General features: G+C 41.5%; 1 protein-coding gene across 2 annotated transcripts in view; it reads right to left on the bottom strand.

Moving 5' to 3' along the window:
• Window positions 1-543: 543 nt before the first annotated feature.
• Window positions 544-25286, bottom strand: part of pkig.L (protein kinase (cAMP-dependent, catalytic) inhibitor gamma L homeolog) — a 53448-nt gene continuing 28705 nt past the window's right edge. For both annotated transcript variants that reach the window (XM_018234910.2, XM_018234909.2), the window contains exons 2-3: window positions 3580-3758; window positions 544-1840 (exon numbers count right to left, since the gene is read on the bottom strand). In XM_018234910.2, the coding sequence (XP_018090399.1) occupies window positions 1761-1840; window positions 3580-3742 (243 nt within the window). In that variant the 5' untranslated portion in view covers window positions 3743-3758 and the 3' untranslated portion in view covers window positions 544-1760. The remainder of the gene's footprint in view (window positions 1841-3579; window positions 3759-25286) is intronic.

Below are 25286 nucleotides of genomic sequence, written 5' to 3'. Positions count from 1 at the left end.
TACAAATAAGCACTCACCCCAAATTTCCCCCTTACTGGCCTTCAGGCTGGGTCCCCTTAGCTCATAACAAGGTTACAGATATATAGAAACATTGGGGTAACAGTCACCCTGCTATAGTTCCAGGGGTACCCAGGTTACAAATAAGCACTCACCCCAAATGTCCCCCTTACTGGCCTTCAGGCTGGGCCCCCTTAGCTCATAACAAGGTTACAGATATATAGAAACATTGGGGTAACAGTCACCCTGCTAAAGTTCCAGGGGTACCCAGGGTACAAATAAGCACTCACCCCAAATCTCCCCCTAACTGGCCTTCAGTCTAAGCCCCTTAGCTCATAACAAGGTTACAGATATATAGAAACATTGGGGTAACAGTCACCCTGCTAAAGTTCCAGGGGTACCCAGGGCACAAATAAGCACTCACCCCAAAAGGTTGCATAACTTTCCTCTGCTCATCAGATTTATTTGCTTTTATCTAGATCGACCTTCAAAGGCTTCTACTTTAAACTGGCATTTTGTACAGTATTGGGATTCATAAGAGGGACATTTTTTATCTCAATGGTGCTTTATTCAATGTACTCAATGATTTGTTCACACAAAGAAAACCACTACTTCCTTATCCATGAAGAAAAAAGTAAAAAAAACAAAAAAAACACCATTCATTCATTCGTTTGAAAGTAATTAAATATCTATATATGTAGAATATATGTTTGGTTCTACATAAAAAATAGTACGTAAAACTTTGAATTAAAAAACAAAACAACGTTTTTGCGGTTGGCAGTTTGTGGTTGACAGATGCACGGTACATGGGTACTTGGTAGTGTTTGGTCCACTCAGATCCAATAAGGCAGTGCTTAAACGCAGCTGTGACGTGTGCTGTTGTGGTTCCAACGATGAATTCTGTCTTAAAGACCCAAGTTTAGGATCTTTCCCTGCAAGTTACACCATAGATACAAGTTATTGTTAATCCAATGTTAGCTCCATACCGTATCTTCTCTGTTTCATAGCCAGGGCCTTTCATGGTGTAGTGGCCTCCACTGCCAAGTTCCTATTAATCCAAGGTTAGCTCCATGCCTCTACTTTATGGTTTTATAGCCATGGAAATTTATTGTTGCATTATTGTGGGTGTAGTAGCCTCCCCTGCCAAGTTGCTGATAATTCAGTGGTAGCTCCATCCTGTATCTTCTCCATGGTTTCATAGCAATGGAAAAATATATTGTTGCTTTAACGGTGAGTGTAGTGGCCACCCCTGCCAAGTTCTTAATAATCCAATGTTAGCTCCATCCGATAACTTCTCCATGGTTTCATAGCCATAGAAATTTATTCCCCTGTGAAGTTCTTGATGATCCGACATCAGTTCCATCACATATCTTTATAGTAAAAGTCTCCAAGGAACAAATCATTTCATCACCATGATGTCATACAGCTTGCCAAAAATTCTGAATAAATAAGATCTACAGGCTAAAGGGGGCAAAAAAGTACCTTCAAAAAAAAATATCAGTATAATTGCATATTTTTTTTTTTTTTTTTTTTAGAAAAGGAAAAATAATGCTAAGGCAAGTTTGGATCACGTGGATCTTCAAGAAATGCATCTTACTTACTCACCAGAGTTCAGCAACATATTTACTCCATAGGCCACTGTATGCATGGAATTTTCCATATCCATAGTCCTAAAGTTTTGAGCAGGCAGGTTGCCTTTTGCATACAATGGTTTCTTCCTGTAAAAATATAGTTCATGTAGAGGTTGGCGAGACATATTGAGCTCACGATGGTGAGCTTCCCCCTTGTGCTTCTGGAGTCTGTACTTGCCCACTGTCTGAAGAGGTTGCCCCTTCTTTGTTCTCTGAAATGTCAAAAAATAGTCATAAAGAGACTGATCATCCAATAGGAAAGCTGACTAGTCTGTGTACACTCCATGCAACCACAATTCTGGGTTCAATACCAGCCAGGGCACCATATGCAAGGGATTTGTATGCTCTGCCCATAGACAATTTTAATAATTTAATACAGTTTGCGCAGCTCACATTTATTTACATATAGTTGTTTTGCATGTGGTTTTCCCTAAAAGCCTAAATTTTGCACTGCTGTACGAGTCTTTCCTTTATTTGTGAATTGCAGCCAAAGTCTCATTGCACACAAATATTTGCAAATGAGATAGGTGTTCGATTAGTTATCCACCACCAAATTTGTGGCATAACTGGAACGCAGAGTGTGTGCGTACGTTTTCGTAATTTACAATTATGCACTATTTAATCGGACCGCAAACAAAAATGTGCAATTATGCTTGCGTCCATTGTGCAAAGTTTAGTATGTCTCCCCCCAAACCAAAACCGATTGAATTTGCTAAAAAAAACCAAAAAAAAACACAGGACGGAGCTGTTATACATAGAACTGGCACTTTATCCATCTTCTTGGAGGTATGAGTTCATGGAGTTGGCATTGTACCTGTGTTACTGCCACGTGTTTGTAGGTTATTATACATAACATTGAATATGTGTTATCCGGACACGTGTTCAGGGGTATCATACATATAACTAGGTGTATTTAACCTATTAAGTTCTGGGGGTATTTACAGGCCTGTATTTATATATATCCAAACCAAAAACCACAGAATTAGAATTGTACACCCTCCACTGTAACCCTTTTTATGTGCGAATAAAAGCCGAATTTTGATGATAATTGTGCCGGATTCCTGATGTTCTTGGTCAGCGCCTGACAGCGATCTGTGGTTTTTGGTTCGGATGTAATAGCCGGTGAGGAGTGACTGGCTTATCGCGAGAGCTGCGATCAAGCAGGAAGGCATGTTGGTCCGGGTGAGCTCCGCCATTGACGCTCCGTGAGTAAAACTGTATTTATATATAATACACAAAAGCCATGAATATCCTGTAAATTATATCCTTATAAACGGTGACTAGTGATGTCATCAGTTATAAACGGTGACCAGTGATGTTATTTTTGTCACACGACTCCTAAAACTTGTGTATTATAATAAATAAAGTACCCCTTTTTGGAAAATATGAGGATATTATAAGTAACCTCGGAGTTCCATGACCTGTATAAAAGCACTCGGCCTTCCATGACCTGTATAAAAGCACTCGGCCTTCGACCTTGTGCTTTTATGTGGTCATGGAACTTTATGTGGTCAAGGGCTCATGCCTTGGGAGGCAGCTTTGGGGGGGGGACTTAGTTGCCTATATATAAAAAAATAAACAAATATAATTCTCCTGTTTGCAGCTGCCATCATAGTGATGTAAAAAAAACACAAAGAATAACTGGATGCCTGATCCCCTATTTCCTCCTGTGATGTCATAGGAGCTTTACAAGGGAGAGAGAAGCCAATAGGGAAAATTAATTATTACTGGGCGGCCCCACAGCAATGTCTGGAGTTTGACCTGTTTTAACAATTTTTATTGAAATTGTACATGAATTAGGTGGGACCCCTATACCTTCTGGGTCCCCCTGCAGCCACAGGGTCTGCTTCCTCTTTAGTTACACCAATGAGGACAACCTATCCTGGACTCGTACTAGTCACAAGCAAACCTTGTTCCAAACCTTTGCCTGACTTTCAGCTGGGCGACATACCTGACCCCTGAATGGCCAGCTCCCCCATGTTCTCCGACAACTCCCCTACTTGGCTTGCGCCATCTTCCTCTTTGAGGTCGGGGACGGCGTTCCTTCTGCCGGTTCGGTCGCAGGATATGAATTCAGAGTATGCAGACTCGACATCCATCATCACCAATTTCATATCAAATCAATTGGGTCTGAAAGGAGAAAAAGCAACAGGAGAAAAAGGTGAATAAAAGCAGAGTTAGAATGCGGATATTTCTATGCTTTGGATGAGCTATTCCCCATATGCTTCAAACAAACTAGTAGGGGTATACATGAGCCTTTACACCCCATTATGGATTGCTGAGCCAACTGCCTGGTTTGCAGAAAGAGCAGTAATAAGTTGAAAGCACCAATAAATCACTAACTTTATAATAACACAAGCAGAATGTTATGTATAACTAACCTTCTGTTGTTCAATTACAGGAACATACATGACATACTGTACATGTTTTTTTTCTTCCCTGAAGCCAATTATGTCTCCAGATTTACTTTATGCACCAGCAGAGGGCAGTAGATACATAAGAGAAATGATCGAGAGGAAGGCAACTTGGTCAAAATATTAACATTAGCCATTTAGGATATCAGATCCAACAGGAACAGCCATCAATGTAGCCTCTGTATTATAATCCACACCAATATGGGATGAATATACCTGCAAGTCATGTCCTGGCTGGAATTGAACCTAGAGCACTAGGGCTGTAAGACATCATACCTTACCATTGTAACACCAGGATGTCCTATCAAAAGGAGAGTGTGTACTTAGATGACTGGGAAATAGCTCAGCTTAAGCCCAGGGCAGGATCTTGAGAAGGATGGATGGGTACAATGACGTAGGCTAATTCTGGTTGCTAGGAAGCAGGGAAACCCCAGTTCAATTCCCATATCAGACCCTAATGAGCTCAGACACAAAGGTGAAGGGACATTCCCAACGCACTATATTAAGACTCTGTAAATGTCAGGGATGTTGCTCTGTTCGGCAAAATGTAGCTCCCATCATCTTACTGTAATATAGAAAACGCTACGTCAGGGTTAAATGTCAAGAGGCCCGAGGCTAAACTGATCAATATCGGAACGATTTTCGAGGAATTGCAAAATGCATCTACCGTTATACATCTTCATGCAGTTACACCATTACATGGAGGGAGGGCTTTGTAGAATAAAGCAAAATACATTGGGTCTTAGATTATAATGATTATACTAAAATGTGTAAAGATATTAGAAGTCACCTCAAGAGTTACACAATGTGTAGAAAAGCACTTGGCCTGCAGCCTTGCCCCTTATATGGTCACAGAACAGCCCCTCAGTGACTTCTAATATCCTTATCATTTACAGTAGGGGGTACATTATCCCTTATAATACACAAGTGATACTCAGAGTTCCCTGTATAACTCAGCCTGCAGCCTTGTGCCTTTATATGGTCACAGAACAGCCCCTCAGTGACTTCTAATATCCTTATCATTTACAGTAGGGGGTACATTATCCCTTATAATACATGAGTGATACTCAGAGTTCCCTGTATAACTCAGCCTGCAGCCTTGTGCCTTTATATGGTCACAGAACAACCCCTCAGTGACTTCTAATATCCTTATCATTTACAGTAGGGGGTACATTATCCCTTATAATACATGAGTGATACTCAGAGTTCCCTGTATAACTCAGCCTGCAGCCTTGTGTCTTTATATGGTCACAGAACAACCCCTCAGTGACTTCTAATATCCTTATCATTTACAGTAGGGGGTACATTATCCCTTATAATACACGAGTGATACTCAGAGTTCCCTGTATAACTCAGCCTGTAGCCTTGTGCCTTTATATGGTCACAGAACAACCCCTCAGTGACTTCTAATATCCTTATCATTTACAGTAGGGGGTACATTATCCCTTATAACACATGAGTGATACTCAGCGTTCCCTGTATAACTCAGCCTGAAGCCTTGTGCGCTATATATATATATATATATATATAGCATAATTCAGTTACCAGAACCCTGCAGTGAAATGACTTTGTAGCTAATGAGAGAATTGCCATAAGGAACTGACAGTGATTAAGCTCCCATTGATCTGAACCAAATCAATGAGAGGGCAAGCGGAGTTCAGTCATCCGGAAGGCGAGTGCTGCACTTTTCCAACCTATTAATGGTCACGCAAAAGGCCTTCGTGGCCTTGAATTTATCACAGATTCCCGCTCTCCTTTTGGAAAACAAAAGCTGTAACGTTTCGGGAGACGCTCCATATTGGAAATACGATAAAACTGCGGTTAACGACTCGCAGGGAACCGCTCATCTCCGCCGGGCACCTAACTCCCTTTTTATTCGAACGTAACCCTTTGAACGCTGATCGAGGCGATGTAGATTAATCCTTGTACAAAGTTCTGACAGCACTGGATGGGTTAAAGGGGCTCTGTTGTCTGTTACGGGAAGCAGTGAATTTAATACAGATCATGAAAATAAAAATGATTTGCTGGTACAATTTAAGGAATAACAAGAGAGACACTACATTAGAGGAAGAGAAAACACGGTTGATAATCAGATAAAGGCCATTATTAGTCCTGGGCGGCTTGTTGTGGAGATTCAGAGGGACAGATAAAAGCAAGTTGCCAGTACTTGCAGAACCAGCAGGGAAACACAATAGACTGCAATTACCAGTGTCCTTGCTCTTTTGGCTTCCTCTGAGGTTTCAAAAGGGAAATCCTATTGAGCTTATTTCATTGTGGGGCTCTCGCATTGGTTCCTGGGGAGGAGGGAAGAATTACAAGGTTGTACATCTGTAAATGAGAGCGTGATGGGGCGATGAAGCTGGTCGTACCCAGCAACACAATAGGGAACGAATATTATTCCATATCAACCCCCCCGTGGTAAATCAGTGTTGGTGTGACCCACCGAGTTCAGCTGGGTCAGAGCTTAAAGGGGATGTTCACCGTTAAATACACATAGTAGAGAGGGATATTCTGAGGCAATTTGCAATTGGTTTTCATTTTTTATTTAGCTTTTTATTCAGCAGCTCTCCAGTTTGTAATTTTAGCAACCGGGGTGCTAGGGTTCAAATGAACCTATACTTTTACCACCTTTAGGCTGGTGCCACAGCCGAATCGTCAGTTTTTGTGCCCACAATAAACACTTTTGGATTTTAGTCGTAAGACCTGCTCCTTTTATGGACTGTATTACGACTTAACACGTAAGGATTGCACCCAGGCAGTAGTTTATGCATCTTTTTCGTGAGTGCCAGTAGTCTCCATATTGAGATATATATATATATATTTTATATATTAGCAATGCAATAGAAAGTTTCGTTTGGACCTTCATCAGGATTCAAACAGTGAAAACATATCTATATCTATCTATATCTATCTATATCTATCTATATCTATCTATCTATATCTCTATATATATCTATATCTATATATCTATATCTATATATATATTCAAATCTGGAAAAAACAATTCCTTCCTTTCAGTGTTTTTATTTATATACACACACACACATATAGCCACTCCAACGTTTCGGTCCACTTTGGGACCTTTATCAAGGATGAAGGACAATAGTAATTAGTGCTTAGTTTGGAAACTTTTGGTTTATTTGTAGGGCCCACACAATGTTGCTATTCATTTAACAGATGACTCTGCTCTGATTGGTCCATTTCCATTTCCTGAGACTGTTCTAAAGTGCTGATTGGGTACAGTATGTCATTAACCTCTAAAATATTAAATGTTCTACTGGGTTCTAGCCATGAGAATATTCTTATCATTTGATTGGCTGCAGGTTTGTTTTAACCCTCAGAATATTCTAATGCTCCGATTGGCTACAGGTTGGGATTTAAGAATCTCCTAATAATCTAAATGGCTACAGGCCACCGCCGCATATGTCTTTTTAAAAAAAGTAAAAAAATCCTCTGCCAACCCACTAGGCCAAATACTTTGTGTCCTATGAGAACCCCAGAACTCTAAATGGATGTTCATTATCCTAAATCAGAGCAAGTAAATGAATACAGGTAGTTGCCAAATATTTATAGGGTCAGACCCCCCCCTTAAAAGGTTGAAACTTTGGTGATGGCCCCCCTTAACTCATAGCAAGGTTACAGATATAGGAAAACATTTGCCGTTTAGTACAAAAAAATCTTTCCCAATCCCCCCCCCCCCTTCTTTACATCTAGATACAGGTTTCTTTGTGGTGCAGTGTTTGGAAATACCAACACCCCGAGGGTCCAGTGAGCTTTAGACATCACTTTCACTCTGACATGCCTGGTATTTAGAAACAGGAGCTGCCACCAACTGTTTGTGTTATGGACACAGCAAGTATCAAGACTGGGCAGCTGCTCCGTGCTACAAACAAACCCCATCCCAGGCAACATGCTACTAGCCATTCAGGCCCTTACTAGCCATTCAGCTTTAGTGGGAGATAGCATGAAAGGCAAGAAGGTTGGGTATTTATTTTACTGTGGGTTTGTAAATCTGTATCACTGATTTTCCCTTAGCTGACAGTATTTCCTTTAGAAGTAACAGTATTATAGGGTTGGTTCACTTTTAATTTAACATGACTAATTCTAAGCAAATTTTCAATTTTTTATATATTTTTTTTAATGATTTGCCTTCTTCTTTCCATGTTTTCAAATGGGGGTCAATGACCTCATCTTAAACCGAAGGCACTGTAAGGCTACACATTTATTGTTATTGCTACTTTTTATTCCTCATCTTTCTATTCAGGCCTCTCCTATTCACATTCCTGTCTCTTAATCAAATTAATGCATGGTTGCTAGGGGAATTTGGACCTCAGCAACCAGATTTTTGAATAAAAAGCTAAATAACTCAAAAACCACAAATAATAAAAATTAAAACCAATTGCAAGTTGTCTCAGAATATCACTCTCTACTTCATACTAAAAGTTAATCTTTTGCGGCACGACCCACCATGGCCCAGCCCCTTTTTACATCACGGTTCACCCCTTTTTGCATCATGGCCCACCCCCTTAGTTCCCCCCTCTATCACTGGTCGGTAAAACTTTCTTGAAAAGGTGGCAACCCTATATACGTATGGCTTGGACCTACCATACAGACTAAAACTTGGGGACATAGCTCAACTGTATGTTCAAAGAGAAGCCATGTGATATGACTTCTGGTTACGCCTCCTTGTTGCCCCCTATTATGAAAGTTTGAAAGTTGGGTCTAGGGTTGGACTGAGCTCATACCTGCTCGCCGATCGGCTCACATCCTCTCTCCCTATTGGCCCACGGAAGCCCCTTCCCCAATTGGCCCACACCTGCTTAACCCCCCACACCTTATCGGCCCACACCCGCTCCAGCAGGAGGGGTGCCAAGAGGGCCCTTCGTGTTGCAGCCCCCGTGGGCTCAAAATGTTCCAGTTCAATTGTAAAATAGGTTTCATAATCCAAATGGACAAAGTCACATAATGGCTGATACCTAGGGTTGCCACCTGGCCGGTATTTTACTGGCCTGGCCGGTAAAAATGATGGTTGATCCCGATGTTATTAATAGGGAAAAAATAAATTTATAGGAAGGCCGGTATTTTTATCCAGAAAAGGTGGCAACTCTACTGATACCTGACCCATCCCAGCCTAATACACAAGCTCTGTATAGTGCAGCAAATGATGATCCCCCAGCATTTAATACTGTCTATAAAACATTGACTTACAGTGAAACCGGATCCTCGGTAGTTCGAGGTTTTGCTGTAGAGAAGTTCGTCTTAATGACAAGATCATTAAATGTATCGGTTTCCCAGAAGCTAAGAGAGTAAGCACAGCTCAAATCCAACCTCCTAGGGAACCTTAATGACTTGCTATAGGGCTCATAGTTTTATGGTATCTCTCTGTACAGAAGGTGGAGTCCTGCAGCGGGTCGGGTACCACCTGCAGGTATAGACGCGGGTCGGCGGTTCTGCGGGTTTACGGGTCGGGCCTTCTCAATATCGGTTTTTACTCATTTTTTCTGATCACACCTACTTCCGATGATGTCCCTTCCTGATGGTCAGCGAGTCGCGGGTCCGGGTTGCGGATAAGGTACTTGCGGGTCGGGTAGTGGGTCCAATCGGGTAAGAATGCGGATTGCAGGTATGGGTCGGGTACGGGTTCCAAAAATGGACTCTAACTTAAGGTCCCCATACACATGCTGTTAAAAGTGGCCGACAGACCGAATCGACAGCTTATTGGCCCGTGGGTGGGGCCATTGGACAGGCTTCCCCGATCGAAATCATCGCAATCGGGCAGGTTGGTTTTCATTTTTCATTATCTGTGGTTTTCGAAATATTTAATATTTAATATGTAAAGCAAAAAACCGACACTCACGAAATGGAGGTCAAGCGTGCCTGGGTGCAGTCCAAGGTCGGTAACATCAATTAGAAGTGGTAGAGATCGCACTCACAGGTCTAAATATAGAAAAAGAAAATTTATTGTGGACAATAAACTTGTCCACAATAAATTTTCTTTTTCTATATTAAGACCTGTGAGTGCAATCTCTACCACTTCTAATATATATATATATATATATATATATATATATATATATATATATATATATATATATATATATATATATATATATATATATATATATATTAAAAAGATGAGTAATAAAAAGTAACAATAACAATACATGTGTAGCCTTACAGAGCTTTTGTTTTTAGATGGGGTCAGTGACCCCCTGTTTGAAAGCTGAAAAGAGTCAGAAGAAAAAAAAGGCAAATACTTAAACTATAAAAAATAAATAATGAGGACCAACTGAAAAGTTACTTAGACTTGGCAGGTGTATTTTTAGCTGACACCATTGCTTTCCCACTCACAGACGTCTGCTTTTATGTAAGCAATACATAGGCTGCTGACTGGTTGCTATGGGTTACTAGACTTTTGTTATGAGAAACTGTGGTTTTTAAGATGTTTGAAAATATAATTGAAAGCAGTGTTTGTCTGCCCCTTTAATGTACTCAACTGTAAGGAAGAAAGTCTGCCTTTTGGTAAGTCGCTGTGGGCTGCAAGCGAGAAACAAATGCAACTTTTATCCAGTAACATTTGAACATTTCAGCACTATAAATCCAAGATCAAATACTTTTTCTCATTGGCTGATACCCAAGCACGTTCTGCTAGTATGTTATATAAGAGCAATTTACATTGTGTGTTTTTCCAGAGAGTCAGGAACACAAACACACACTAATAAATAATACCAGCGCTGGATTCCAATGTCATCTCCTAGGTGGCTGGTAGTTTGCCATGTAGAGGGGATAAACACTATAAAACTATGGCAGCATAGGTATTCCCCTGTTCTAAGCACAATTCAGCAGGAACAGTCCCCTAATTTGCTCATAGTCTGTACAGAGAGATCCCATAAAACTATGGCAGTATAGGTATTCCCCTGTACTAAGCACAATTCAGCAGGAACAGTCCCCTAAATTTGCTCATAGTCTGTACAGAGAGATCCCATAAAACTATGGCAGCATAGGTATTCCCCTGTACTAAGCACAATTCAGCAGGAACAGCCCCCTAAGTTTGCTCATAGTCTGTACAGAGAGATCCCATAAAACTATGGCAGCATAGGTATTCCTCTGTACTAAGCACAATTCAGCAGGAACAGTCCCCTAAGTTTGCTCATAGTCTGTACAGAGAGATCCCATAAAACTATGGCAGCATAGGTATTCCCCTGTACTAAGCACAATTCAGCAGGAACAGTCCTCTAAGTTTGCTCATAGTCTGTACAGAGAGATCCCATAAAACTATGGCAGCATAGGTATTCCCTGTACTAAGCACAATTCAGAATGTTATTTGTATTGACAAGGCAGCCAATATGGAGAAGAGAAGGAGGAGCGGTTCTTAAAAGGGTTAAGAGAAATCTAAACATGGAGGCCACCGACGCTGAAGGTTCATATTTTTCATGGGACATGCATGGACGATAAGGTTTATTTGCAACACAGTCACTTTACAGGATCTCTATGTCTCTGCCACAAACAGGCTATTCATTTTTTTCAGCATCTGTTTGCACAGCTGAACGCTTCAGAACCCCCAGATTCAGCAGGAACCGGCTCTGGAGAGGAATCAATACAACAGAATTAACATTCCGATGTGTCACTAGGCAAAGGGAAAAGCTTGAGGGTTTTTGTTTTTTTTCCTTCTTCAATTGAATATTCTCTCCTTTACTTTCCAAGACTGCAGTTCAGTTCCTCCAGACCCCGGGGTTATTTATATCTGGTGTCAGTACCCCCGAGTGTGCAATGCCCAAGATTTATACTATTTCTATACAGGGGACACCCACATCCAGCAAAGGCCAATATCTGCTGCATGGAATATTTATAGGTGAATCCTGGAAACATACAGAGCAATGTATCACAATGGGCCGGTCTCTCTTGCAAGGTTTAGTAACCAGGCCGGGCCCAAGTTGGTTCATTGTTCTCTTATTCTGCGGCTACATAAAGAATGGTTAGGATTTTTGGATGAAATGGAAAATTGCAAATAAAATAAAGTTATCCATAAGCCTAATGATAAGTTGGGTAAGTGAAGGCTTCCAGGGGATGATGGGAGTTGCAGTTAAAGAATAAGATTTCTTATTATCCATAAGCCTAATGATTAGTTGGGTAAGCGAAGGCTTCCAGGGGATGATGGGAGTTGCAATTAAAGAACAATATCTTTGATTATCCATAAGCCTAATGATATGTTGGGTAAGCAAAGGCTTCCAGGGGATCATGGGAGTTGCAACTAAAGAACAAGATTTCTGATTATCCATAAGCCTAATGGTAAGTTGGATAAGCGAAGGCTTCCAGGGGATGCTGGGAGCTGCAGTTAAAGAACAAGATCTCTGATTAACGTCGATTTTGGGGAGGGCCCTTCATTGCCAGGGGTTCCGCTTACTTTCACTCCAGCTCTGCAGAAAAGGGGAGCAACCCAGTACTGGAAAGGTGACCCTGGTCTGTAAAGGGAGTAATAAGTTTTGCCACCTTGTTTTTTTGGTTTTTTTTTAGAAAAACGGGCAGGGGGCTGGCTGGTGATGTAGGTGGGTGGGCCGGTGCACCTGGGGGCGGGTGACGTCGGGGACAGGCCGGTGACATTAAAATCGCCACGCCATTCACTTCAATGCCCTGTCCGGATTTCCGAATTTGGAAATCCAGACAGGAACTTTTCAAAAACCGGGCTGTCCAGGTGAAATCCAGACAGGTGGCAACCCTATGAATACATAAAACACGTGGCCAGTAGCATGTTTTGTAGCCTCTATGTAATACACTGGCCCAACCTGGCCTTACCAGAACTATATGGGTGCTTGGTCTGGAAGGGATAGGTTAGGTAGGAATTCCAAAATAGACTTGCGCTGTAATGTTGTGTTATAACTCCGTATATGCACCGGTGTGATCCCCTGCTTGCTGGTTACTTCTTTCATAAAGGGGTGGTTCCCCTTTCAGTTCACTTTTAGTAGGTTATAGAATGGGTAATTCTATATAAAATTTCAATTGGTCTTCCTTATTTATTCTTTATAGTTCTTTATACTCTTTCCAGCTTTCAAACAGGGGTCACTGACCCCTTCTATATACAAAATCCTCTGTAAGGCTGCAAACGTGTTATTATTGCTACTCATCTTTCTATTCTAGCTTTCTCCTGATTATCTTCCAGTCTTGTATTTGAATTAAGGCATGGTTGCTAGGGTCATTTGGACCCCAGCGACCAAACTGCTGAAATTGCAAACGGGAGAGCTGCTGAATAAAAAGCGAAATAACTCAAAAACCACAAATGATAAAAAAAATGAGAGCCAATTTGAAATTGTCTCGGAATATCCCTCTCTACATGATGCTAGAAGTTAATTCAAAGGTGAACAACTCGTTTAAGAAAGAAGTAGCCGACAAGCAGGGGATCCCACCTGTGCATATACTGAGTCATAACACAACATTACAGCTCAAACAACCTTTTAAGGAAATCCCCAGGCGCACACCCAAGGGCGTAACCAGGTCCGGACTGAGAATTAAAATAGGCCCTGCCACTTCAGTACACAGAGGCTCAATCAGCCCTCACAGAGGCCCAAACAGCCCCAACAGCCCACTAAATACTGACTTTCTATGGAACCATACAGCAGCCCCTCTGGCATTTGCCAGAACCCATAGATTGCCAGTCCAGGCCTGGGCGTAGCTACTGAGGAAGCAGACCCTGCGGCCCAGTAATATCACACTACACCACTTCCTCAAGCGAGCCCAAAAACACACAGGGCTGCCCCCCTACTTGCTTCATTCTGCCGTGCCGGATACATCTGTTGTAATGTGATATATGTGCATTATTACTCGGCTATACATCAGCATCATAGAGCCATCTCTCCCTGCTCTGCTCCATTCAAGGGAAATAATCTGCACACAATCCTGCTTCTAATTAGAGCATATTTCCCCTTTAGGCTGAATTCCACTTATGGCGGTGACTAACATGAAATGAGATCAGTTATATAACAGTTGTTCCGCTGACTGTAGAAATAATACACTATAGATCCTTTTATGGCACTAAACCCAATATCACATATCTCATCGTTCCGAATAGACCTGCAGTAGAATTCCTGATAATAGAGGTCTGAGAACTATTATCCAGAATGCTCCTGACCTGGGGTTTTCAGGATAACAGATCATTCTGTAATTTGGATCTTTATACTTTTCGATTTTAAATAAACCCAATAAGCTGGTTTTGCTTCCAATGGGGATTACCTGTAAGTACAGTATATTTTAGTTGGGATCAGTACAAGGGACTGTTTTATTGTTATCAGTACAGGATTACCACGCTTGCACACCCTGGCTCTCCACGATAAGATGACCCGGTGCACTGTGAAGGAGGCCTCGGCAACCTCAATAGTACTAACGAAGAAAGATTTCACTGGCACACAAAGGTTCTTTCAAGCAGGTACAAGCCCTTGCTGAGTTTATTTTGCAGAAGTGCAACGTTTTGGGGTGAACCCCTTTATCAAGCATGCTTGGTAAAGGGGTTCACCCCGAAACGTTGCACTTCTGCAAAATAAACTCAGCAAGAGACTGTTTTATTGTTACACATCATTTTTAAGAATATGGATAAAAGAGTCTATGGGTGGCAGCTTCCTATAATTCAGAGCTTTCTGGATAGCGGGTTTCCAAATAACAGATCCCATACCTGTACTCAGCTAGCAAAGCTGACATTCTAATGATTCAGAATAATCTCTTTAAAAATGTAATAACATATTGCCGTCCACATGAATTATTGCTTTCACAAATTCAGTACAGGTATGGGATCCGTTATCCGGAAAATCCGTTATTCAGAAAGGTCAGAATTATGGAAAGGCCGTCTCCCATTGACCACATTTTATCTTAATAAAATTTTTAAAACTGATTTCCTTTTTCTCTGTAATGATAAAACAGTGCAGGTATTCCCCTGTACTAAGCACAATTCAGCAGGAACAGTCCCCTAAGTTTGCTCATAGTCTGTACAGAGAGATCCCATAAAACTATGGCAGCATAGGTATTCCCCTGTACTAAGCACAATTCAGCAGGAACAGTCCCCTAAGTTTGCTCATAGTCTGTACAGAGAGATCCCATAAAACTATGGCAGCATAGGTAATCCCCTGTACTAAGCACAATTCAGCAGGAACAGTCCCGAAGTTTGCTCATAGTCTGTACAGAGAGATCCCATAAAACCATGGCAGCATAAGTATTCCCCTGTACTAAGCACAATTCAGCAGGAACAGCCCCTAAGTTTGCTCATAGTCTGTACAGAGAGATCCCATAAAACTATGGCAGCATAGGTATTCCCCTGTACTAAGCACAATTCAGCAGGAACAGTCCCTAAATTTGCTCATAGTCTGTACAGAGAGATCCCATAAAACTATGTCAGCATAGGTATTCCCCTGTACTAAGCACAATTCAGCAGGAACAGTCCCCTAAGTTTGCTTATAGTCTGTACAGAGAGATCCCATAAAACTATGCATAGGTATTCCCCCGTACTAAGCACAATTCAGCAGGAACAGTCCCCTAAGTTTGCTCATAGTCTGTACAGAGAGATCCCATAAAACTATGTCAGCATAGGTATTCCCCTGTACTAAGCACAATTCAGCAGGAACAGTACCCTAAGTTTGCTTATAGTCTGTACAGAGAGATCCCATAAAACTATGCATAGGTATTCCCCCGTACTAAGCACAATTCAGCAGGAACAGTCCCCAAAGTTTGCTCAAATAGCACTACAGACTACAGACCCTATAGCCCATTGCTATAGCCCCTCGCTCAGAGCTCATATGATACCACTTACCATCAGACAATCCAGAGCCTAATAGGATGCAAGGCTGAAGCTGACAGAGTGCTGCTGTTCTAACATGCAGAACAAATTCTTACAGAAAAATCAGCCAAGTCGAATACATTTTCCTATATTTGCCTACCATTAAATCTCTGGGCATTTGCATAGTTACTGAGCACAAGAACTGTCTCTGTATTGTTTTAGCGCTTCATTTCACAGCACACATTCTATAATTAGATTCCCCCTAATGGCACTATATCTATAACAACACTATGTATATTAACCCAGCTGTGACCTCTCCAATATTCCAAGTATTTAAATAATGTGGCTCTGGTAACTCTCCTTTACTTGAATTTAATGGGGGGGGGGGGGTTGTTTTTCTATAATACTGCAGCAAAGCAAGAGAGTCAGCATTCACGGCAGCTTCTGAAGCATAAAATAAACTCATACTGAATTCTGATCGGAACAAACAATTTCCCATACATTTTCCTATCAAGATAAAATTCTAAGCTAAAATACAAAGCCACAATGAGGATTCCAAGAATGGTTGAAATACTGCCTGCCAGAGACATGCTTAAGGGGTCCAAGTGAAGCTGTCATTGGTAGGGATGTAGCGAACTGTTCGCCGGCGAACTTGTTTGCGCGAACTTCGACCGTTTGCGTCCGCCGAATGTTCGCGAACGTCGCGCGACGTTCGCATTTTCAGTTCGCGTTCGATCGTTCGACCATTTGACCATTCGAATTCCTTCGACCGCTAAAAATCGAACGATTTCCATTCGTTCGAACGATTGTAAGCATTCGAATGAATGAAAAGCATTCGATCGAATGCTTCAATCGTTCGATCGAACGATTAAAATCCTTCGATCGAACGATTAAAATCCTTCGATCGTTCGATTCGAACGATTTTAGCGGTGTTCGAAGTTCGCGAACTGTTCGCGAACTGTTCGCGAACGTTCACATTTTTTGCCAGTGTTCGCGAACGGCGTTCGCGAACACCAAATCGGCAGTTCGCTACATCCCTAGTCATTGGCCCTGCAAAGAAGAAATTGGAGTGTAAACTGTGGGATAGCAGGTATAGTAGGGAGAGATGTGTCTATAGTAACAGTGGATAATAGTCTCTGGGAAGGGAGTGTGACTGTGGGATAGCAGGTATAGTAGGGAGAGATGGTGCCTATAGTAACAGTGGATAATAGTCTCTGGGAAGGGAGTGTGACTGTGGGATAGCAGGTATAGTAGGGAGAGATGGTGCCTATAGTAACAGTGGATAATAGTCTCTGGGAAGGGAGTGTGACTGTGGGATAACAGGTATAGTAGGGAGAGATGGTGTCTATAGTAACAGTGGATAACAGTCTCTGGGAAGGGAGTGTGACTGTGGGATATTTAGGTATAGTAGGGAGAGATGGTGCCTATAGTAACAGTGGGATAATAGTCTCTGGGAAGGGAGTGTGACTGTGGGATAGCAGGTATAGTAGTGAGAGATGGTGCCTATAGTAACAGTGGATAATAGTCTCTGGGAAGGGAGTGTGACTGTAGGATAGCAGGTATAGTAGGGAGAGATGTTGTCTATAGTAACAGTGGATAATAGTCTCTGGGAAGGGAGTGTGACTGTGGGATAGCAGGTATAGTAGGGAGAGATGGTGTCTATAGTAACAGTGGATAATAGTCTCTGGGAAGGGAGTGTGACTGTGGGATAGCAGGTAAAGTAGGGAGAGATGGTGTCTATAGTAACAGTGGATAAAAGTCTCTGGGAAGGGAGTGTGACTGTGGGATAGCAGGTATAGTAGGGAGAGATGGTGTCTATAGTAACAGTGGATAAAAGTCTCTGGGAAGGGAGTGTGACTGTGTGATAGCAGGTATAGTAGGGAGAGATGGTGCCTATAGTAACAGTGGATAAAAGTCTCTGGGAAGGGAGTGTGACTGTGGGATAGCAGGTATAGTAGGGAGAGATGGTGTCTATAGTAACAGTGGATAATAGTCTCTGGGAAGGGAGTGTGACTGTGGGATAGCAGGTATAGTAGGGAGAGATGGTGTCTATAGTAACAGTGGATAAAAGTCTCTGGGAAGGGAGTGTGACTGTGGGATAGCAGGTATAGTAGGGAGAGATGGAGCCTATAGTAACAGTGGATAATAGTCTCTGGGAAGGGAGTGTGAGTGTGGGATAGCAGGTATAGTAGGGAGAGATGGTGCCTATAGTAACAGTGGATAATAGTCTCTGGGAAGGGAGTGTGACTGTAGGATAGCAGGTATAGTAGGGAGAGATGGTGCCTATAGTAACAGTGGATAATAGTCTCTGGGAAGGGAGTGTGAGTGTGGGATAGCAGGTATAGTAAGACAAGATATTGTATAGATGCACTATGCCACTATTAACCACCTAGCACCCATACTGTGTATACTTATACTGTACAGTCTATGGGAAACAATGTGGCAAATACCATCATATACATAAGGCCAAACTTTTTGCACACATAGGTTGTCATTTATAAACACTGAGCAAATTTGCACAAGGGCAGTAACCCATGGCAACCAATCCAATAATTACTTTTCAGTTCAGCCTGCAGCTATACATTGGTCGCTCTGGGATACTGTCCAGGTGCAAATTTGTCCGGTCTTTATAAATGAGCTGCACAATGGGCTGGAATAAGATGCAAAATAAAAATGCTGTAGTTAGAATATATGAAGGTCGTGCTTGAAGAAGTAGATCCAATGCTGGAGTTGGTTTGTACCACGGAGGCTTTCTGCTTGTGCAACAATTTGTGAGCCAAATGCAAATTGGGAGTTTGAAAAGCAAATCCTTTGGCTCAGCGCTCAGCTCTAATTACAAGCTTGCAATCCCTTCAAAGAAATCTGTTATTAAGTGATGCCCGAGGAACAAAATGCGCTGCTTTATTCACTTTTCTCTCCTTTCCGAAAATGCTGGGAGCTCATCCCGAGTCAAATTCTGCCGCTCACAGAGTTGGGCCAAATCCGATCAGGGAAACCAATGGCGGAGTCGCTTAATTATACTGGAAATGAGCGATTCTAGAATTTATAGCAAAGAACTCTTGCCCACAGCAACTCTATAAAGAAATGCCAGCGTGCATTGGCCCAGGTCATTAGGAGCTGGCATAATTACGGAGCTAATTAACACACAACTCTGGATTTAGATTCTCATGGGAACTGTAGCATTTACAGCGTAATATCTTCAGATCTGCTCTCCTGCAACTATAGGGGTTAGCATAAATTAAAGGGGTGAAATATTTGCCTTCCTCTTCTGATTCCTTCCAGCTTTCAAATGGGGGTCACTGACCCCACTGCAAGCACAAATGCTCTATAAGGACACATTTATTATTACTTTTTATTAGGGATGCACCGAAGCCACTATTTTGGATTCGGCCGAACCCCCGAATCCTTTGCAAAACATTCGGCAGAATACCGAACCAAATCCGAACCCTAATTTGCATATGCAAATTAGGGGTGGGAAGGGGAAAACATTTTTTACTTCCCTGTTTTGTGACAAAAAGTCACGTGATTTCCCTCCCCTAATTTGCATACGCAAATTAGGATTCAGATTCGGTTTGGCCAGGCAGAAGGATTCGGCCGAATCCAAATCCTACTGAAAAAGGCCAAATCTTGAATCGAATCCTGGATTCGGTGCATCCCTACTTTTTATTACTCCTCTTTCTATGGTACTTTGGACCCTGGCAACAAGATTGATAACATTGCAAACTGGAGAGCTGCTGAATAAATAACTAAACTCAAAAACCATAAATAATAAAACCATGAAAACCAATTGCAAGTTGTCTCAGAATATCACTCACTTACTGAGCTTAGGGACCCACTCACAATATACAGTACACATAGAATAGAAATGTCACAATATAAGGCTGATTAGTAATTAATACACATAATTACTACATGGCAGCACAGAAACCAGTGCAATTAGCATCAGAATTTAATAATCAGCAAACCTGTAGCATCAGCTTATATTACAGCCAGGGAAGCTCATTTTCTGCTGGATAATTAGTGACGAGCCCTAAGCTTAGCTTCTCAACAGCCAATCAGAGCCCACTGAGCATGTGAGTGTCACAGACACTTTCCAAGATGGTGACCCCCTGTGACAAGTTTGAAGTCCTGGATCATTGCTGCTATTGACAAGCTGAAACTTTAGCCTCGTGCAATAAGTTCACTATATAAAATATGACATTTTTAGCCATTCATTTTTAGAGTTTAGTTCTCCTTTAATCTGAGTCACTGGTGGGGGACATACCAGCTACATTTGCCTAATGAGCAGACTATTCTGATGTCTCATAATTCCAAATGTAAATCAGCACAGAAGACAAGAGTCCATACAGTGTCGGACTGGGATATCAGGGGCCCACTAGAAAACCTTAGGCTGAGGGCCCACTTTCCAAACTTTTATACCTCCTCTCCTCACTCAACCTCTTTATTCTCCTAGTCTCTTTTCTCTTCATACTATACTCTATTCTTCCATTATTAAGCCTCTTTATTCCCATAAAGAAATAGAGAATGACCATGAAATAGGCCAAGAGATTAGAAGCAGGAGGGCCCACTGACACCTTGGCCCACCGGGAGTTTTCCTGGTATCCCGGTGGGCCAGTCCATATTACATCATTGACATAATGTCTTTTACATCACTGCCAGAACGATTTCACCTATTTGGTCACATGAGAATCTTGGGGCAGAAATAGCTTCCTCTTCAGGGACTTGCGAGTGACGCTACAATGAGCCGACTCTCATTCCTGAAGGTGATTGTGACCTCATCGCTCATGAGAAGGAATCCTGTCCTACTATTCCCCTCATTTCTGGGTCATGTGAAGCACAAAGCACAGTCTGCAATAAAAGCTGTTGCAAATGGTAAAAATTTTGCCTAATGAAAAATGTTCTTCTAAGCAACTTTCCAATATACATTCCTTTCAGTATCAGTCAGTCCCTTTTGCGTCGCTGGCTGCGACTATTAAAACCAAGTTTTAAAAGCCAAAACCCCAATTCTGAGATTGCCATGAGTGCTTCTACATGGGTCTGGCTTCTGCTACATTGCTTCACGAGTCAGAACTAGCAGTACAGAGAAAAGAAAAGTGATAGACAGGAGTGGAGTTTCAAATGAAAACCGGAAACTGTCATGTTTAGAAACAAAATGTCAGATATGCTCATTGCAAAAAGGAAAGGTTGAGAGAGCACTCTATGGCTTAATAGAAATGTACTAAAATACATGCTCATCCTTACAATTGATTTATTCTGGTTCCGATCAGCCCTCCAAGCAATCGGTAATTACTGCCGAATATTTGGTATTTTTTATCCTAACCGATCCCATCTTACGAGTAGTTGAGGGAGGGTATTGCTCGATCAGAGATATAATTTATATCCGTGGGCCCTTGAGAACGAGAAATGCAATAAGATAAATTCAATATTCTCTTATATTGACTCTAGGATAATCTTTTTCCATGCCTTTTAACCTAACAATTTAATCTGCTACGTACAAGTGACTCATACTGCAAGTCCCAGACAAACAGCAGGAGTCATTTGTCTTCCAGCTTTCAAATGGGGGGAGGGGGTCACTGACCCCATCTTAAAAAAACAAATGCTCGGTAACATTATAAATGTATTGTTATTATGATTTTTTTTTTTATTACTCATCTTTCTATTTAGGCCTGTTCTATTCATATTCCAGTCTATTATTCAATGCATGGTTGCTAGAGGGATTTGGACTCTAGCAACCAAGATTGGTGAAATTGCAAACTGGAGAGCTGCTGAGTAAAAAACATAAATAAGTCAAAAACCACAAATAATAAAAAATGAAAACCAATTGCAAATTGTCTCAGAATATCTATATATATAAATATAAATATAAAGGTGAACAACCCCATTTGTAACAATGCCGCCAATGTCCAAGGATTTCAGACATTTTTCACTGCATGCTCTACTCTACTTTTAGTGGCAGAATATATTAATATTTCAAACCTGGATGAATGAGAACCATCACAGATATACTGAAGGCTAAGTGTTACAACCAAATAGTTGGAAAAAATTAATGACAAAAAAAAAAGAACTCAAAATATAATAAAGCCTTTACTTCCCCCTTACAAAAGCTTATGGTCAGATATGATGCTGCAACCATGGAGCAAAAATGTGGATTAGAAAAAGGTAATTAAAAATAAACACATTAAACGACTTTATTGCTCTTGGGCCGGGTTTTTTCTTTACTGAAGTCTCTGAACAAAGGAACATTCATTATTTTCCCCAGGCACTCCTACAGTCAAACAATCTGTGTTTACTTAGCCAGGGTTTGGCCACTAAATTCAGATTTTATTGAATGTTGCCATATCCTGGGTCATGAATTAATTAAACTGACCCCCCCACCCCCCCTCCGGCAGCCTTTCTGTCTATTGCAGATTTCCCAAAAGTAATGTCCAGTCGATTAAGATTTCAAGGGGAACTTAATCATCCCAAAAACATCTGTCATCATAGGGTCATCATATCTGTCCTGTGTCTTATAGGAAATCCATTGGTGTTAGTTTAAGGAGGTTTAGACTTCATTACTATCAGCCTGTGAAAACCAGTATGAAGTTTAAGCCTTATACAATATATATATATATATATATATATATATATATATATATCTATATATATATATCTATATATCTCTCTCTTTGGACAGAGACAACTTTTTTCTAATTTTGGTTCTGTACATTACCACATTGAATTTTAAAGGAAACAACTCGGATGCAGTTGAACTGGAGACTTTCAGATTTAATTCAGTGGGTTGAACAAACAGATTGCATAAAAATGTGAGGAACGAAAGCCTTTTTTTTAACACAATCGCTTTATTTCAGGGGCTCAAACGTAATTAGACAAATTAAAAAAGTAAAATGTTCATTTCTAATACTTGGTTGAAAACCCTTTTCTGGCAATGACTAGGGTTGCCACCTGGCTGGTATTTTACCGGCCTGGCCGGTAAAAATGATGGTTGATCCTAATGTTTTTAATAGGGAAAAAAGATCAATAAATAGGTAGGCCGGTATTTTTATCCAGAAAAGGTGGCAACCCTAGCAATGACAGCCTGAAGTCTTGAACTCATGGACATCACCAGATTCTGGGTTTCCTCCTTTTTAATGCTCTGCCAGACCTTTACTGCAGCGGCTTTCACTTGCTGTTTGTTTGTGGCCTTTCTGCCCGAAGTTTAGTCTTCGACAAGTGAAATGCAGCTCAACTGGGTTTAGATCAGACGACTGACTTGGCCATTCATGAATATTCCACTTCTTTGCTTTAATAAACTCCTGGATTGTTGCTTTGGCTGTATGTTTTGGCTCATTATGAAACGCCTCCCAATCAATGTGACTGCATTTAGCTGGATTTGAGCAGACAGTGTCTCTGAACAGCTCACAATTCATTCTTGTGCTTCTGTCCTGTGTCACATGATGGATAAACACTAGTGTCCCAGTGCCACTGGCAGCCATGCAGCCCAAGCCTTCACACTGCCTCCCAAATGTTTTATACATCATGTGCTATGCTTTGGATCATGAGCTGTTCCACGTCTTCTCCATACTTTATTCTTGCCATCATTCTGCTAGAATTTGATCTTGGTTTCATCTGTCCAAAGAATATTTTTCCAGAACTGTGCTGGCTTTTTTTAGATGTTTTTAGTCCAATCTAGCCTTTCTATTCTTGATGCTTATGAGTGGCTTGTACCTTGCAGTGCACCCTCTGTATTTACTTTCATGCAGTCTTCTCTTTATGGTAGACTTGGATATGGAGACTCTACCTCCTGGAGAGTGTTGTTAACTTCTTTGGCTGTTGTGAAGGGCTTTCTCTTCACCATGGAAATTATTCTGTGATCATCCACCACTGTTGTCTTCCATGGACATCCATGTCTTTTTGCGTTGCTGAGTTCACCAGATCTCAGGATGTACCAAACTTTAGATTTTGCCACTCCTAAAATTGTATCAATTTCTCAGATGGCATTTTTGCAACTTGAGGATGGCTTGTTTCACCAGCATGGAGAACTCCTTTGACCACATGTTGTCAGCATTGTCAGACTGGGACACCAGGGGCCCACCCAAAAATCTTAGACCAGTGGCCCAGCAAAAGACCTTAGATCTGGGGCCCACTCTCAGTACTACTATAATTCCTCTCCTCACGCAACCTCTATTCTCCTAGTCTCTTTTCTTTACTTGCTATAATTCATTATTCAATCTATTTAGTCTTTTTGTTCTCATAGAAATAGGGAATGGCCATGAAATAGGCCAAATGTTTAGAAGCAGGAGGGGCCACTGACACCTGGGCCCAACGGGAGTTTTCCTGGTATCCCTGTGGGCCAGTCCAACACTGGTTGTCAGCAAAATCTTCCACATACAATCACCCCCCTCAAATCAACTCCAGGGCTTTTATCCGCTTCATTGATAATGAAATAACAAAGGAATTGCCCACATAGGGTTGCCACCTTTAGGTCTTGCAGAGACCGGGCGGGTCCATGATATCAGTGGGCGTGTCTGTGATGTCAGTGGGCGGACCCATGACGTCAGTGCGCGGGGCTATGATGTGGTGATCAGCGATTGGCCGATCGCCGTGTCAATCAAGGGAATCCCGCCCAGTTTTCCTTATTTGGAAAACCGGGCAGGAAGTATAAACATGGGCAGTCCCTCAAAATACCAGGCTGTCCGGGTCAAAACCAGACAGGTGGCAACCCTATGCCCACACCTGCCCATGAAATAGCCTTTGAGTCAATTGTCCAATTACTTTGAGCCCCTGAAATGAAGTGGCTTTAGTTCCTCACATTTTTAAAAAGGAGGAAACCCAGAATCTGGTGATGTCCATGAGTTCAACACTTCAGGCTGTCATTGCCAGCAAAGGGTTTTCAACCAAGTATAAGAAATGAACGTTTTATTTTCCGTTCTTTCATTTGTCCAATTGGTTTTGAGCCCCTGAAATAAAGTGATTGTGTTAAAAATAGGCTTTAGTTCCTCACATTTTTATGCAATTTTTTTGTTCGACTTAAAGCTGAAAGTCTGCAGTTCAACTGCATCCGAGTTGTTTCATTTAAAATTCATTGTGGTCATGTACAGAACCAAAATTAGAAAAAAAGTTGTCTCTGCCCAAAGATTTATGGGCCTAACTGTGTATGTGTGTAGTGTCAGTTTCCAGCTCACAGTCTTGTCACTTACAGAAGCATTCATGGGTCTGGGTGGTTGAAAACAGAGCTATGTGGGTGCCTGCTGATTCCAGCTGCTGTCAAATCATGGCATGCTGGGAGTTTTGTAGAGTCAGAACAACACACAAGGTTAAAATTGAAAAAATAAAAGCCATGAAAACAGCTGCCGACGGTTTATCTGTTCCCACTTATTTGCCCCATGCACAGAAGGCGTCCGCCTAAAGGGGTTTCGATGTTATTTTATCATTATAAAACAATGGGGGGGGGGGAATTAGTAGGACAACGCATTGAAAGAAAATAAGGCCTATAACAGTCACTATAAATTA

This window comes from Xenopus laevis, chromosome 9_10L (assembly GCF_017654675.1).
Source record: "Xenopus laevis strain J_2021 chromosome 9_10L, Xenopus_laevis_v10.1, whole genome shotgun sequence".
Classification (NCBI taxonomy): Eukaryota; Metazoa; Chordata; class Amphibia; order Anura; family Pipidae; genus Xenopus; species Xenopus laevis.
The sequence above is the reverse complement of the archived record's forward strand: the minus strand, read 5'-3'. Positions and strand labels throughout refer to the sequence as shown.